The 17,949-nt window shown below is 39.4% G+C and overlaps 1 protein-coding gene across 1 annotated transcript in view; it reads left to right on the top strand.

The window, feature by feature from the left end:
* LOC148348252 (cadherin-18) overlaps positions 1-17,949 on the top strand; it is a 107,822-nt gene that overhangs the window by 43,345 nt on the left and 46,528 nt on the right. The window contains exon 3 of the mRNA XM_088322259.1: positions 5,596-5,890. Within this exon, the coding sequence (XP_088178385.1) occupies positions 5,596-5,890 (295 nt within the window). The remainder of the gene's footprint in view (positions 1-5,595; positions 5,891-17,949) is intronic.

Here is a 17,949-nt window from a genome sequence, read left to right as displayed (position 1 = left end):
GAATCATATGACATAATTAGTTTTTCACCATGAATACTAAAATTAAATATTTCCAAATTGTCTGTCAACTTCCTTTCGTCGCTTTGCCTCTGTTTGCGCTGCTTCCAGAAGTGTGCTTTAATTTTTTAGCATTTAACCAAACTCATTTCAGCCATGGCCTATTGCCAGGCTCAATAACTTCAGAATGTGATTTTCAGGCCTTTAGGAGTAACATTAGTGTTTAATAAACCTGTTGTTTTAGCCAATTAGATTTCAAGTTGACGCACTATTCCCAATCTCTCGTATCACTCATAACCCATTTTCTTCATCTTTGTATTCTGCCAGGAGTGTTTTTTTGTATTTAAATTTGAACAAGTGAACAGTTGGACATTGTTTGATCTCGTCTTGTAAATTGTTTCAAAGTTTGACTCCACACATTGACACACACACATACTTTTCCTGGAGGTTCTCACTTTTGGGATTATGAATTTACTACAGCCCCTTAAGTTACAATTTCCCTCTTTCTGAATGAATAATTGTTTCCATTTCGCAAAGTGATTTCTGCCAGCATGCATTAGTGTATTACACTAAAATCTGGCCCCAGAAAACTACGTAAGCAGTTTGCAGACTAGAAAAATCTAACAAAATTTAAAGAAAAAAGAGAAATGTTCAAACTCATGGCATGTGGAGAAACATATAAAAAAAACACAACAGTTCACTTAAATTTGCATTAGAGAAACTGTTTTAGCAGTCTTTATTCAAACCAGATCAATATACCCTGTAAAAGTTGCGTTCATAATCTGATCAACTTACCAACGGAGATGTCTCAGGACCTTTCTTGATCAGGCAGTAGGGAGTCGGTCCAGAAGAGGTTTAGAAAGATTAAAGAATGCCAAAAACAAAGCACGTGAGACAGTCTCCAACTGTTAAGATGATCCCTTTTCTGGACTGCCGATTGCAGGTAGCAATCATGGAGGGCCATGAACTCGCAAGCAAAAATAAGCAGAGCAAAACCGTGGCCTGCTTGATAATAGCAACAGTTGTACATTTTGTAATCCTTGTTTTGCAAGGCACTTTCTGGCAACAAGAATTGGCATTTCTCTCTAAAATCCGGCCAAAGAGAACTGTGTGAGCAGTAAGCAAGATTGTAAAAAAATAAAGAAAATCAAATGAAGGGAAAAGTTTAAAGCAGGGAACGGTAACCTATGGCTCGCGAGCCATATGTAGCTCCTTTCATGAGTACACATTGCTCATAGATCAAATTAAAAGTGAGCAATTTTGCTACAAATTACATTATACTGGAGTGATTTTCATACATGCATTGCTCAAAGAATGCTGAGATGGGAGGATTCGGTCCATTATATATAAGACACAATTTATACTACAGTTTACATTCAAGGTGTCACACCTACAGACCGCGTTGTGTCTGTAAATCGCTGAATAACCTTGTATATGGAAGCTCATCAAACAATCTATGTCATTGTTGAGGCATTTCGCGATGAAAATCCACAGAACAAGCTTTAACCCAAAGCACAAGTATTACCCAGAAGCTTTAGTCAAGAGTGTAGAGAATTTGGATTGGGCAAATGGTAGGAATGGGCGGAACTATACACAGGACAGGACGCACACATTCTTTCTCCTTTGCCAGCGCTGTCTGCACGGTAGGTAATTACGTTGGTAATCCAAATTGGTACTTCTGGAAAATCTTGCACTTTGTTTTGAAACCATTATTTGGGAGCCTCATAACGCTTAGGTAACTGCGGGAGGGACACCAATGTTGTGGTATATTTATATTGATATGGGACACAGGCTCTGGCACAATTATTATTTCTTAATCGTATCACTTTATCTTGAATCACACAGTAAAATAACCTGTGCTGAATAATTAGCCTTTGTCTGGAGAGCAGGTTTGGCAGTTTTGTTGAATTTTGTCTTAAAATATATGGTGTGACACTCTAGGAAAAAAAAAAAAAAGAAATATTTTTTCTTTTATGGCTCTTTGGGTTAGTAAGGTCCCGACCCCTGGTCTAAAGGATGGCCAGATTGTGCCCCAAGAAGCTTTTTGTACCAACCAGAACTGACCTCCTCACTCACCACGACTGTTCCTCCACCTTTGTGTGTGTGGGCAGAAGGAAGCAGTCCATTGTAATTCAAGACTGTTTTGGTAAACTCTCCCTAAAGTGCTCTGATCAGGATCTGTTGCCTGGTGAGAATACTCTTTTACATTTCAATTATTGGGCAGATATCTAAAGACAAATGTTCTGACAGATAAACAAACCAAACCTAAACCTTTTCAAATTGGTGTCCTTTTCGTGTCCACTGGAGTCCAGTGGGTGAAGAGAGAAAACTGAGCAGGAGTCTGAAGTTCTCTTCACGGCAGTTGTCCTAGGCTTAAAAGATTGCGGTCAATATCAATGTCATCCGTGATACTCACGATCGGACAAATCAGAGGAGGCTCGGCTCCTAATCCGGAAATTCCAACCCATCAAAACGTTCCTTTTCCCGGCTCACCTGGCTGATAACCGAGCTAATGTTGTGCTTTCAGATGGTTTCAGGCAATAAAATTGACACCAGTAAGGTATTGTTGACCTATCCTGACCACATGTTTGCGATTTACATTGTTCACGTGTAGAGAAGCGTTGACTTGAGAAAGAACATAATCTTTTTGGACCAATCCTAATAATAGGGTAGGGCAAAATATATATCAATATTAGACAGAAAATAAAATGTTAAATTTGTTTTCTTCCCCTAATTTAGGATATATATTTTTATACTGAGTGTGCTCATTCTTAGTGTTTTTTTTTTTTTTTTCAATTTTTTAGTTATTTCACTTAGGGGCCGGTCACACAGCCGTTTGCGGCTGAATCACGGCCAGAAATTTCTGCCTGTGAGGCGGACGCTTTGAGATCGCCATACAGACGAGATACAGCAGTGCTTAACACTCGGTCGGAAATTCGCGCGCGGGTGGCAGCGCGAAAGAGTTTTGCGCTGCTCAATTCTTCGGATCGCGGGTACACAGCCTTTCACGGGCGCATCGAGGCTGAACCACGGCCAGAAATTTCTGGCCGTGAAGCAGATGCTGCTGGGCGCTGTTGGACGCTTTGAGACCGCCATATAGACGAGATACAGCAGTGCTTTACTCGCGGCCGGAAATTCACACGCGGTTGGCCGCGCGAAAAAGTTTTGAGCTGCTCAAAACTTTGAGCACGTGTTAACCGCGGGCGGCACACAAGGTAATGACGCGGAAATGACGCGGAAAGACGTGCTCTGGCCGCGGCCAGGGCGTGGTTACACATGGGTAGGACGGGAAATTTCAGCGGGTAATCGTGGGTGGAGCATGGTAATAGCATGTTCTGCGCCTGTATCGCGGTGTTATTAAGTGAAATTAGCGTGTTACCCGTGTGACGGTCAAACGCCTTTCTCCGCGTATATACAGCGCGATTTGCCGAGCACACGTCAGTCGTGCTCGAGACGTCAAGGGGGTGAACATGGATCCCCGACAGCGTAGTGACCTCGTCTTAATTCATTTTTATTTCTTGACATTTCTTTCCATTTCATAACAAGATAATAAAAACAAAATGAAAAACTATTACAATAATAACATATTGGCTTCTTCGGTGCCATAGCTTGAAATCTTGATCTTCACGGGACTGTGTCTTGAGCGGTTATGATTTCTACAGCCCGGTGTTATGCCGAGAAATGCATCCCTGCCGAGATTTGCATCCCCTCGCTACTACAACCACTTTTACCTCGTTTTATCTCACTTTTATATCACTTTTAGGGAATGTAATGGCGAACATATAACCAAAACCACTTTGTCTATGTTTAATGCAAAATATATGTATTTCTATAGCTATATATTTGATTTAAAATATAAATATATGAACATAGCAAATGTGTTCTTTAGGATAATGAAAAAAAAATAGGCACAATTTTCTGCCAAGAATGTATTCTTTTGTAGCGTAAATAAACAAATACTGTTTTCATCGTAGGTGCATGTCCACTGTGAGATAGATACACTAAAAAGACAATTACAGAAATCACAACACATTATTTTCTGAACAATTCATGTGCGTGATACAGCTGCAAATACGTATTTGAACACCTGAATATCATCTAAAATTCTGACCTTGAAAGACCCGTTAGTCCGCCCATCAGAAGTCCATCAGCACTCTATGTATCATGCTGAATCAGATGCACCTGTTTGAAGTGGTTGGCTGCATAAAGACATCTGTCCACCTCATACAATCAGTAAGACTTTAAAATGTATCATGGCGAAAAGCTGTCCAAACACACCAGAGTCAAAATTGTGTGCCTCCACACTGCTGGAAAGATCTGCGGAGCAATTGCCAAGAAGCTTGGTGAAAAAGGTCCATTGTTGGAGCAATCAGTAGAAAATGGAATAAGCTAAAGATGACTGTCAATCTCAATTGGAGTGGAGCCCCATGTGAGATATCACCTCGTGGGGTCTCAATGATTCTAAGAAAGGTAAGGAATCAGCCCGGAACTACACAACAGGAGTTGGTCAATGACTTGAAAAGAGCTGGGACCACTGTTTCCAAGGTTACTGTAGGTAATACACTAAGACGTCATGGTTTGAACTCATGCATGTCACGAAAGGTCTCCCTGCTTAAACGAGCACATGTCAAGGCCAGTTGTAAGTTTGCATTTGACTATTTGGATGATACAGAAGAGTCATGGGAGAAAGTTTTGTGGTCAGATGAGACCAAAATAGAACTTTTTAGTCATAATTCCACTAAGCGTGTTTGGAGGAAGAAGAATGACGAGTACAATCCGAAGAACACCATCCCTACTGTGAAGCTTGGGGGTGGTTCGGTGTGTTTTTCTGCACATGGGGCAGGACGAGTGCACTGCATTAAAGAGAGGATGACTGGGGCCGTGTATTGTGAGATTTTGAGGAACAACCTCATTCCCTCAGTCAGAGCATTGTAGAAGGGTCGTGGCCAGGTCTTCCAAAACGACAACGACCCGAAGCACACAGCCAGGAAAACCAAGAAGAGGCTCCGTAAGAAGCATATCAAGGTTCTAGCATGGCCCAGCCAGTCTCCAGACCTGAACTCAATCGAAAATCTGTTGGAGGAAGCTCAAACTCTGTTTCTCAGTGACAGCCCAGAAACCTGACTGATCTAGAGAATATCTGTGTGGAGGAGTGGGCCAAGATCCCTCCTGCAGTGTGTGCAAACCTGTTTAAAACTTACAGGAAACTTTCGACCTTTGTAATCGCAAACAAAAGCTTCTGTACCAAATATTAACGTTCATTTCCTCAGATGTTCAAATACTTATTTGCAGCTATGTCACACAAAAAAATCATGAATTGTGATGTCTGGATTTTTCTTTTTAGTTTATCTATCTCACAGTGGACATGTACCGTCGATGAAAATTTCAGACATCTCCATGATTCCTAAGTGGGAGCATTGGCAAAATAGCAGGGTGTTTAAACACTAATTTCCTTCTTATAATAATAGTCGGCATTAAATTGGTGCCCCTTCGAGGGACTGCATTTCATGTTCTAAATAAAGATATGTCGCACTGTAATTTCTGATCGTAAATGTAAGTATGTTCGAAGCAAAAGCTAAAAGGAATTTTGTTTCGCAGCTTCACTCCAACTCGGACAAAGGGGACGGCACGGTGCGTTACATCCTGAGCGGCGAGGGTGCGGGCAGCATCTTTCTGATCAACGAAGTGACAGGTGACATCCACGCCACGCGGAGTCTGGACCGTGAAAAAAAGTCGCATTATGTGCTGCATGCGCAAGCTTTGGACCGCAACACGCAGGATGCGCTGGAGCCCAAATCGGAGTTTATCATCAAAGTGCAAGATATTAACGACAACCCGCCGCGATTTCCCGAAGGGCCCTTCGTTGCCAGCGTACCCGAGATGGCTGATGTGGGTAAGTGAGATGGAGAAAATTCGCAAACGGTTGTGCGCAAAAAGACAATAGGTGATGCTAGCCCGCATGCCTTTCATGCAAGGTCTACAAATGACTGAATTTTGGGTTCATTTTTTTTTTCATCCAAAATCTTTTTTTTTATCGTTATTAGAATTATGATTATTATGAGTTGTGCACATAATTTCATTAATTGATGTTAGAGGCAAAGTTGTTTTGCAAGTGCTAATAATGACATTTAACCCCCACCTCTCTTGGCAAAAAACAAAACAAAAAACAAAAAAACACATAAGACACTGTATCCCCTTCCCCATAATATTATAAGATATCATAGCATTTTAGTGTGCAAATTGTAGCATATGGCAAGCTCACCAGGTTGTCTTTTTAAGGAGAAATAACCTATTAATTTAAGCCCTTTCACAATAAAACAAAAAATATAAAACACTGTTAACCGATCCCTTAACCACGTGGGTCATCTGGGCACCACCTCCTGTGGTGTGTCTTGGGCAAGTAAGACCTGGCAGTTTATTCCTCAGGTTTGCTCACCCACTTGAAAAATATGTTTTTTATGGTTACAAATAGCAAACACAGCCTCCTATGCTGACTCAGATACAGCACTTTCATCATCTGGTCGTCATCCAGCTTTTTAGGGAGGAACCGAACCTGAGCATATATGTTGATCATAATTAATATTAAAATACTAATAATAATGCAATTTTAATAATTTTCGGCTATTCTTTTCTCATCCCATATTGCTTTTTTTTTGCCAAAAAACACTGAATCATTTTTTGCCAAAAAACACTGAATTATATATATATATATATATGTATATATACAAGTCAGTTTTTCATCATCGTTTGGCTGGGAGTACGACTTATACTCTGATGAGACTTAAATGTGAACTTATTAACACATTATTTTGTAATTGAATTTGACATTTTCATTACTACTTCTGTACATCACTTCACATGTTATCTTCACACTAAACCACAAGAGGGCATTCTAGACCTGTGATGTTATTTTTTTACCCTTCCCTGTTGTGGGAGTGACACTTTTCGAAGCGTAAAGAGGAAGCAGCTTCTCGTCCCCATTTGTAGGAACTGCTTAATGGTAAAAGTACCACCGAGGGTGAAGATTTGATTGTATTTCGTGAGTTGGAGTGACACTGATGGTTTGGTAACATGCTCTTTATGCAAGAGTATTCTGAAGAACTCTTAATATCGTTACTGTCGTGCTTGCTAAGATATGCACGTACGTGTAACGTTAGTATACCGTGTTGGCCTCTCAAGATGACATGTATGTTTTTGGTGTTGGATTTTAGCAAATCAATTTGTTCCAGAAATGCGAATTATACTCATAGTGCGACTCATACATGTTTTTTCCCTCTTAATTATGCATTTTTTGGCTGGTGCGATTTACACTCTGGAGAGACTTACAGTCTGGAAAATATGGTGGGTGGGTGTTTAAATTGGATGATGCTACAGCCCGAGTTGGCAGCACGGCAGCGTAGTGGTTAGCACACGCGCGGCACAGTTCTGAGGCCATGAGATTGAACCTCGCTGTGTCGAGTTTGCATGTTCTCCCCATGCTTGCGTGGGTTTCCTCCAGGCACTCCGGTTTCCTCCCACATTCCAAAAAACATGCATGTCAGGTTAATTGGCCGGCCCAAATTGTCCCTAGGTGTGAATGAGCGGGTAAGTTGTCTGTCTCTGTGTGCCCTGGGACTGGCTGGCAACCAGTTCAGGGAATACCCTGCCCACTGCCCGAAGATAACTGGGATGGGCTCCAGCACCACCGCGACCCTACTGAGGATAAGCGGTGCAGATAATGGATAGAGCCCGAGTTGTATGCTATAATAATGACTGAATTTTGGGTACCTTTTTTTTAGGTACAAAATAATAATAATAGTAATTATTATTATCCTGAGGTATATAAATAAATAAATAAATATATATATATATATATATATATATATATATATATATATATATATATATATATATATATATATATATATATATATATATATATACATATACTTATATATCTATTCCCAGATAGGAAAGACCTTTGCAGAAGCACTCTTTCAAAAAGCCATGGCATCCCCTCACATGCTCTTCAACTCATTCATTTTTGATGGTTGTTTTGTTTCTTTGCCTGACGACAAAAGACTTCCTCTCGGTCCAGCGGCTCCCTGGACCGATAGCCAATCAAATTGTGCCTTTCGCCAACATTTCAGCGCACATCCCTTGAAATAAGGGTTTCACGGCCATTTGAAGGGATGCAGGCTGCATACTTACCATTGTTTCCCTACAGAAAATGTGGATGCTAGCTTGGCGAATCATTCTTTTTACATCTCAGCAAAGGGGGTTTAGAAACACATCATTTTTTTCTTATTTTTGTCTTTTTCAACTTCCTGTGTCGGTGGCACCCTTTGAGCACATCTTCCAGTTGACCATTGAGTCTGTGGCGTCACATTGAAAGTTTTTGTACCCTGAAAAAAAAATAATAATCCTTGAACCTGATGGCAGCTCAGCTAAAGTGTACTCAAAAGTAAAATCCTTGCAGGGCCTTTTTCATAAGACCATTTTATGTTATTTTATTTATTTTTTATGTTAGGTTCTCCACATGAAAGGAGCGAAGTAACTCGAATAGTCTGCAAATGTCACGATAGCGTCGGGATGTTTCAGGCACGCTTTCATTGTGTTTCTAGATAAAGTAAACCTGTAACAGGCAAAACACTTGAAGTACAAAGAAAGCTCATTTTATTTCACAGTTACAGTAAACCCCCGGGATATGGTGATCCCACCTTACGATGCCTTCACTTTGGTAGGAGATGTGCTTTGGCCGTTCTCACAGCATTTTCCTAAAAACACTTTTTTACGTTCCAAAAAACTTAAAAAACATATTTTTACTATTTATACAGTAGGCCCCGGGATACAGCGACCCCACATATGACATTTTCACTTTGCAGTGTGAAATAAGAAGTTGTTTTGTGTGGCCAAAACCTCAAGAACATTTTGTTATTATGTATACAGTGGACACTGGTATACGACAACCCCATTTTTCAAAGTTTTCACTCTACAGTGGGGAGGAAGTTTTTTCAGCCCCTTGTTACATGAGTTTCCCCACCATACAACATCAACATTCTTGTCCGTGCCCCAAAAAGGATTAACTTCATAAAAATTGTACTTAGTATATGTACAGTAGACCTCAGGGTATGGCAACACCACGTTACAATGTTTTCAATAAATGAATACAAGGAATGCCCAGGAATTAGCCATGAAATTACTCGCAAGCAAAAAGTTTTGAAAACTGTTTCATTTTTAATCCACCTTCACTGTCTCCTCCTCCTTCTGCATCCACCAGCTACTCCACTAAACCACCTCAAATTACATCACCAAAAGTTAATTAAATGTATTTTTCCATTACACATACATTTATCTATAAAGTTATTTAACATTATACGGATATATTTCACAACAATATTATTAACTGTATGCTATTTTATTTTAGTATTTTCTCTGTGATACTGGGGGTGGCGAACCCATTGGCATAGGTTTCTATTGTTCGCTATACTCTGGGTCGGGTTTTAGAGAAACATGAAATTACGAGGGAATTTGTACGTACATAACATAAATTTGACAAGCTGTTTTACATACGTGTACATAATAAGTTGCAATGCTATTGACGCGTCTTCTACGCCAATCACAATATAGAACACAATGATACAAAATGCACATAAAACGGTGCAGTGGTATCTATTATTTTGTCCATGAGGTTGGAAAGGAAGCCCCACATGTACATTAATTATGCAAACATCAACATGGCCGCCGGCACTCTCATAATATACGCTCGATACGTGCCAGCTCCGTCTCATGTGTATTCATGTTGACGCGGGCGACAAGCTCAAATTCCGTGCGAAAAAATATATAATTTGCAAACAGCGTCAACATCAAGAGGCGCAAGACAAGCTAATCGTCGACACCTTAGCGGAATCCCGCGTTTCTATTTCCAGCTACGAGTTCAAGGACGAATTGTGGCTGCATTTTCGTTTAGTGTTTGTCAACATCAAGAAATGCACGACAAGCTAATTGTCGACACGTTAGAGAAATCACGTGGTACTATTTCGAACTCTGACTTCAACGACGAAAAGGAAGGATTCATTTGAAAGTACGCGTCTATTTTTGAGATGTCACTTTTAACGATGATTTTATACACGATAAGAGATGTCTACAAAAGAAATGGCAGATCATTCTTCTTGTTTGTCCCTTCTACTTCCTGTTAGGGCTTGCACAATGAATCAAATTAATTAGATTGATCCGCCATTGAATAATCAACGATTAAAGAATGTGTTAAGTGGTAAAACTGAGGCAAGCAATTGATGAGAATAAATTAAAATCGACGAGTGCAAATTCCGTGCGGTTCAATTTGCGTCCGGTGGTTGGCAACATCAAGATAGACATGACAAGATAATTGCAGACGTGTTAGCGAAATCTCGCTTTTCTATTTCCAGGTTGAAAAGAATGATTTATTTGAAAGTACGCATCTATTTATTTAACATCACTTTTAAAAAATTTGAATAAATAAATGACGTCTACAAAATAAATGGCAGCTGTTTGTTGAAGCATACCAATTGGCACTCATTGGTCCCTTCTACTTCCTATTAGGGCTTGCACAATTATTAATTAACTAGCTTCATCTTCTATTTAATAATCAACAATTTAAGAATTTGCTAAGTGTTGAAACTGAGGCAAGCAGTTGAAGAGAATAAATCAAAATCAACGAGTGCAAATTCCGTGGGAAAAAACAAATGTTGCGGTTCAATTTGCGCCCAGTGTTTGTCAACATCAAGAAACACATGACAAGTTAATTACTGACACGTTAGCGGAATCTCGTGTTTCTATTTCCTGCTACGAGTTCAAGGACAAAAAGAGAGGATTCATTTGAAAGTACGGGTCTATTTAAGGAACGTAACTTTTAACGATGATTTTGAACAAATAAATGACGTGTACAAAAGAAACAGCAGATGTTCCTTGAAGCATACCAGTTTGTGCTCGTTCGTCACTTCTACTTCCTATTAGGGCTTGCACAATTAACCAAATTAAATCGATTAATCTTCTACTTAATAATCAACGATTTAAGAATTTACTAAATGGTAAAACCGAGGCTAGTAAAAGTTTATAATTTTGATTTGAAGTCGGCGAGTGCAACATCAGCGCAAAAAAAACAAAAAAAAATTGCGGTTGAATTGGCATACAGTGTTGTCAACATCAAGCTGCGCATGACAAGCCAATCGTCAAAATGTTAGCAGAATCTCACGTTTTATATCCAGCTACAAGTTCAAGGACAAATAGATGAGGTATTTGAAAGTGTGCATCTATTTTACTGAGACAGCCCTGATTAAGGTAACCAATGATCTTCTACTGGCAATGGACTCCGGCGCTCCATCACTCTTGCTGCTGCTGGACCTAAGTGCTGCCTTTGACACTGTAGACTATAATATCTTACTAGAACGGTTAGAAAAATGGATTCGTCTCTCAGGAACCATCCTCTTATGGTTTAGATCCTACCTCTCAGATGACATCTGAGCCCTTTAGTGTTACCTGTGGTGTTCAGCAGAGTTTAGTACTTGGCCCCCTTCTTTTCAGCATTTACTTGCTTCCATTAGGTGATATTATTCGCAAGTATAATATCAGTTTTCATTGCTACGCAGATGACACTCAACTTTATCTTCCGAAGAAGGAATCAGTGGAAATTTGGAGGCCTGCCTCACTGAGATAAAAGAACGGATGTCACTCAACTTCTTGCGCCTTAACTTTGAAAACACCGAAATGTTAGTTATTGGTCCATCTAAATGCCGTCACTTGTTATCAAAAACTGCTCCGAACATTGACAAATTTAGTTGTCATATTTGACCCCGATCTGTCCTTTCCAACACACTTTAAGAATATTACTAGAAGAGCTTTCTTTAATCTTCGTAACATTGCTGAAATTTGCCCTATGCTATCTCAGTCGGATGTGGAGATTATAATTAACGCGTTTGTTGCCTCCCGTCTTGATTACTGTAATGCACTACTCTCCGGTTTCCCTAAGTCCAAAATCAAAAGCCTTCAGCTGGTACAAAATGCTGCAGCGAGGCTTTTAACTAAGACAAAAATGTTTGATCACATCACCCCGATTTTAGTTAACCTGCATTGGGTCCCTGTTAGCTTAAAATGTGATTTTAAGGTTATGTTGGTAGTATACAAAATCATGCATAGACATAATCCCTCATATCTTTCAGATTGAATTTCCCCCTATGTTACGGTCCGGAGCCTTCGCTCTGAAAATACTGGTTTACTGGTGATCCCAAAAGCCAAGAAGAGCTCCGCAGGTTCGAGAGCGTTCTCCACTCGGGCCCCGGTGCTGTGGAATGCTTTTCCCCCTGAGATTCGATCTGCAACCTCAGTGGAAATGTTTGTATCTAAGCTTGAAAAACACTTCTATTCTATAGCATACGAATAACCTATATTTTATGTTGACAATATATTTGTATTATTTGCCCTCATGTAGGTTTAAGATCAGGAAATGGTGTCATAATAGTCTGTGGTTTGCAATAATCTGTGGTCTGTGCAGCCCTTTGAGACTATACAAATAAACATGACTTGACTTGACATTACTTCTAACAACATTTTTGCTGGAAAGAAATGACGCCTACAAAAAAAACAGCAGATGTTACTTGAAGCATAGCGGTTTGCGCTCATTTTTCCCTTCTACTTCCTGGTATGGCTTGAACGGTAAATCTAATTATTTGGATGAATTTGCTATTTTTTAATCAATAATTTAAAACATTGTTAAGTTGTTAAGTAGTGACAATTCATTAAAGAGTTTCATTCGAAATCGACGAGCGCAAATTCCATGCAAAAAAAGAATTGAATTTGCATTCAGTCTTTGTCAGCATCCAGTTGCACATGAGAAGATAATCGTCAACATGTTAGCAGAATCTGACGTTTTATTTCCAGCTAATAGTTCAAGGACAAATAGATAAGAGTTATTTGAAACAATGGAGGACATCACTTCTAACGACAACTTTGTAGGTGATTAATGTCATCTACAAAAGGAAATGGCAGATGTTCCTTATATCATACGAGTTCTCATTTGTACAACCCAAACACTTTTTGACAGGGTATGCACAAGGAATTTAATTAATTAGATCCATCCGCCATTTTATAATCAACAATTTAGGAATTTGCTAAATGGTTGAACCGAAGGAAGTAATCAAGAGTTTTATATGAAATTTATGAGTGCAAATTCCATGCGAAAAAAAAACTCTTTGGTTGACTTTACATCCAGTGTTTGTCAACATCAAATAACGATTGACAAGATAGTCTTAACCTGTTAAAATAGTCTTACATTTATATTTTGAGCTACGACTCCAAGCAGAAAAAGTAAGAATTCATTTGAAAGAATGAGTTTATTTACGTGACGTCAATCTTTGAAACATATGCGTTCCTGCTTGTATATCCTGTCAACTTCCTGGTAGGGTTTGCACAATAAATTAAATTACCGTATTTTCCGCACTATAGGGCGCACCGGGTTATAAGGCGCACCCCCAAAAAATAGTTTTTGGTCCTATATCTTCCATAGATAAGGCGCACCGGATTATAAGGCGCTACAATGGGAACGTCGACAAAACAGTCAGATGATTCAGTCCAACTGATTACCCCCTTAACATTCCCAAAGCTTGCAAAGAAGCAAATACGTGTCGTAGACACGTGCGGATGCGGTGTCCGTACGATGTCACTCAAATGCATCGTTTCAAATATCATTCGGAAGGTTAAAGTCTTGGGATTCAAGAAATGCCAACCATTCCTTAGTTTCTATTTTCTTTTTCGCTCGCAACTTTACTGTGCATATGACAATAAACACTTGAGTTTAATACACTCAACTCATCACAGCAACATCAAGATCGTTCTAAAACAAGATACCGGGAAGATATAAAGCCGCATAGCTCACCTAAGTTCTCACGTTCAATAATTATATGCAATCATGGTCTTCTTACAAGCGTGAGTGTAGTAAATCCAGGAGAGTAAAATATTTACTAATACAGACTTATGAAACATGTTTCTTTATGGCATAGTTTAGCAAGCTTGCTATTCAGTCATCTTTTTCGGCCAATTGCAGGGTTTGTTTCGGTCCTCTAGCCTATCCGAGGCTCCGAATAACTTCAGCCAATAGCGATCGATTTAACGGATGATTGACACATCTTTTTCGGCCAATTGCAGGGTTTGTTTCGGCTCTCTAGCCTATCCGAGGCTCCGAATAACTTCAGCCAATAGCGATCGATTTAACGGATGATTGACATATCTTTTTCGGCCAATTGCAGGGTTTGTTTCGGCCCTCTAGCCAATCCGAGGCTCCGAATAACTTCAGCCAATAGCGATCGATTTAACGGATGATTGACACATCTTTTTCGGCCAATTGCAGGGTTTGTTTTGGCCCTCTAGCCTATCCGAGGCTCCTAATAACTTTAGCCAATAGCAATCGATTCAAATGATGATTGACGCATTGGTTAGCCAATGAAATGCCGATATATAAATCCCAGCATACACCGCGGACTACTCCACGTTCGGGGGAAAATCGAGTCGGAGGCTGTTGCGTAAGTTGCGAGACCTTGCGATTTAATATTGAGCCATATATAAGGCGCACTGTATTATAAGGCGCATGGTCAGCTTTTGAAAAAAATTAAGACTTTTAGGTGCGCCTTATAGTGCGGAAAATACGGTAATTAGAACAATCCACCATTTTGTAATTTAAGAAATATTTATTTCTTTAAACCTCAAAGGTATATTGAAATAGGTACTTACAATTTTAAAAATAATTGTTAGTAGGTTTATTGTTTAGTCTAAAATAGGATGAAATCATAATCACTTTGATTAACTGATTAAACAGTGTTAGAACTTTTAGTCATATGTCCATTTGATCAGTTTTTACATGTGAGGTTTAGCACCAGTTAGCAGTTGCTATTAATTTCTAAATGAGCTAGGTCATGGCAATGAACGTATACAAGCGTCCGCTACCTACTGGTAGGGCTTGCACATTAAATCGAATTAATTATATTAATCTGTTATTTTACAATGAACAATTAAAGAATGTTCTTAAACTGAGGCAAGCAATTGAGGCAAGTTTTATTTGAAATTGGTGCTCATAGTTTCTAAAATAAATGTTAGGAGGTTCAGTGTTTTGTCTTAAATCATATACAATTGTAATCACCTTGAATAATCGATTGCATTGAGATAAGATTTCTGGTCGTATGTCGATTCAATCTGCAGATTTTCACCAGAGTTTTAGCACCAGTTAACAGCTGCTAGCATATTCCAGATGAGCTGGGATCATGACAATGAACGTATACAGGTTTACGCATGCAAATCCCATCTACTTCTTGGTAGGGCTTGCACAATTAATACACTTGTTTAGATTAATGCGCCATTTAATATCCAGCGATTTTAGAATTAGTTAAGTTTTAAAGTCGAGGCAAGTGTTTTAAGAGTTCAAATTGAAACTAGTGCCTCCTATTTCTTAAAATAATTGTATGTAGGTTTACTGTTTTTGTATAAAATCAGATAAAATCGTAATCACTAAAAATGACTGACTAAATTGAGATACTTTTTGGTTTCATCTCAATTTTATCTGGTTAGAAACATTTAGCAGCTGCTAGCATATTCATGAAGAGCTGTGGAAACAAACCATTTCGTGATCCCGTCTACTTCCTGCTAAGGAAGGGACAAAGATCAAATTAACGCCATTAATTCGGCATATTAGAATCAGCAATTTAAACATGTGCAACTTTTTAACAATTCAACCTCAAATCATTGCTTGCAATTTATTGAAGTAAACATCCGTTTATTGTGTAGTCCATATTCGTTATCACCTGGAAAGACTGATTACATTTAGATGAAGTTTTTGGTTATATCTGTATTTCATTCTCTTTTTGGTATGTGACTTTCTGATATTCATGAATAACTGTGCTTATTCTTAAAACTGATGCAAATACTCTAGTTTAATAATTGTATTCATGTGAAACCAGTGCTTATAATTCTCGGAGGTGTACTGGTTGTCTAAAATCGGATACAAACTTAATCATCAAGAACTACTGGCTTAATTGAAATATCAATTTCTGGGGCAGCACAGCAGCACAGTAGTTAGCGCATGTGCGGCACAATTCTGAGGTCATGAGATGAAACATTCCTGTGTGGAGTTTGCATGTTCTCCCCGTGCTTGCGTGGGTTTCTTTCGGGTACTTCGGATTCCTCCCACAATCCCAAAACATGCCTATCATGTTAATTGGCCGGTCCAAGTTGTCCCTAGGTGTGAATGAGCGAGTGAGTTGTTTGTCTCTGTGTGCCCTGCGACTGGCTGGCAACCAGTTCAGAGTGTCCCCTGCCCACTGCCCGAAGATAGATGGGATGGGCTCCGGCACCCCTGCAACCCTACTGAGGATGAGCGGTGCAGATAAGGGATGGAAGGATACATTTCTGGCTATATTGCCCGTGCCTTCCTTCTGGACCCGACTTCCTGGTTAGCAGTGTTGACCAGCTGCTCAAATCGTGTTGATTGTTGACTTGTGTCTAGAGTACTTCAGCAAGTTCACAAAGAAAAAAAGAAGATTGATCACAAATGTTTGTTTTCCGATTTACATCAATCATACAAGCCTCTTAAATGTTAAAGAATTAACTTTCTGTCCGTGTCCTTTGCCTCTTTTCAAACTTTGCATTTTCTCAGCAGTCTAAACCATGCTACGCTAACCACGCGCTAACTGAAGCCACGCAAGGGACGGAAATCGAGTCTTGTGATAATTAACTCTGTCTTCCCGCCTCCTCGCACGCTAATCCCGTGAAAGTAGCTGCTCTTAATCATCGAATGCCTCACGGCAGTCATCGGAGAATGCTGATGTAGCGGCGACACGTGTCCTCAGAGGTCGGCTAGCTCAACCATGACGTCGCCAGGTCGTAGCCGTCGTGCAAAACTTGAGAATAGGGAGCTAAAACGCTGACCTAGATGAAAAATACCCACTAGTTCAATTATTTTTAATTTTAAATGTCGCAGTTTCATATTTCCATAAATCAGTGGCCACCTCTCACTTGGGGCACATTTTTTAAACTTATATAATCACATATCAAATCCATAATGTAGCTTAGAATGTTGTCAAAGTACACAAGTGACATGCATAAACTAAAACATTCGATTAAATCAAGGTTTTTGTCCTTTTCGGGTAATACATCCACAAATCGAAAACTGTGCCTCACTCATAGCACCCTTTTTTTAAATAATAAGATAAGTTCACACGAAATGACTGGAATTTTGAACTATAATGCTGAACAAAAGGGCAGCATGGCAGCGCAGTGGTTGGCTCGTCTGAGGTCATGAGATCGAACCTCCTGTGTGTTTGCATGGTCTTCCCGTGCTTGCGTGGGTTTCCTCCGGGCACTCCAGTTTCCTCCCACATTCCAAAAACATGCTTTTCAGGTTAATTGGCGGGTCCAAATTGTCCCTAGATGTGATTGAGCTAGTGACTTGTCTGTCTCTGTGTCCCCTGCCCGCTGCCTGGAGATAGCTGAGATGGGCTCCAGCACCCCCGCGATCCTACTGAGAATAAGCGGTGCAGATAATGGATGGATGGATGCTGAGCGAAATGAAATTTGATTAGTTAACTATAATGGCAGTTTCAAAGACAAAATAAAACTGCAAAAAATATATTGTCGATTTTGTTTTTTTATCCCATTAACCAACTAATCTTAAAGTGTTTAAATCTGTATATTGGGTTGAATTAATTAATGTAAAAATAAGCAAGTACTTTGTTAAATTTGTGAATTCTAAACTGATTCATATAATTTTTAATCCAAAAGGTGAAGAAACTTATTTCCAAGTAGTTACCAATCAATTTGATGAGCTATTTGTTGCTGTTACTTGTTAATGTAACATTCATTATTTTGTTTCAATTAAATGTTACGGGTTAATAGTACCACAAAAAAGAGGCAGCCCTTTGCTTGGGGCACCATTTCTCTCGTAATTGTATCTAT

The sequence above is a fragment of the Urocampus carinirostris genome, chromosome 18 (genome assembly GCF_059441175.1).
Source record: "Urocampus carinirostris isolate Australia breed hairy pipefish chromosome 18, RoL_Ucar_1.0, whole genome shotgun sequence".
Lineage (NCBI taxonomy): Eukaryota > Metazoa > Chordata > Actinopteri > Syngnathiformes > Syngnathidae > Urocampus > Urocampus carinirostris.
This window is presented reverse-complemented; position numbering and strand designations above follow the sequence as displayed.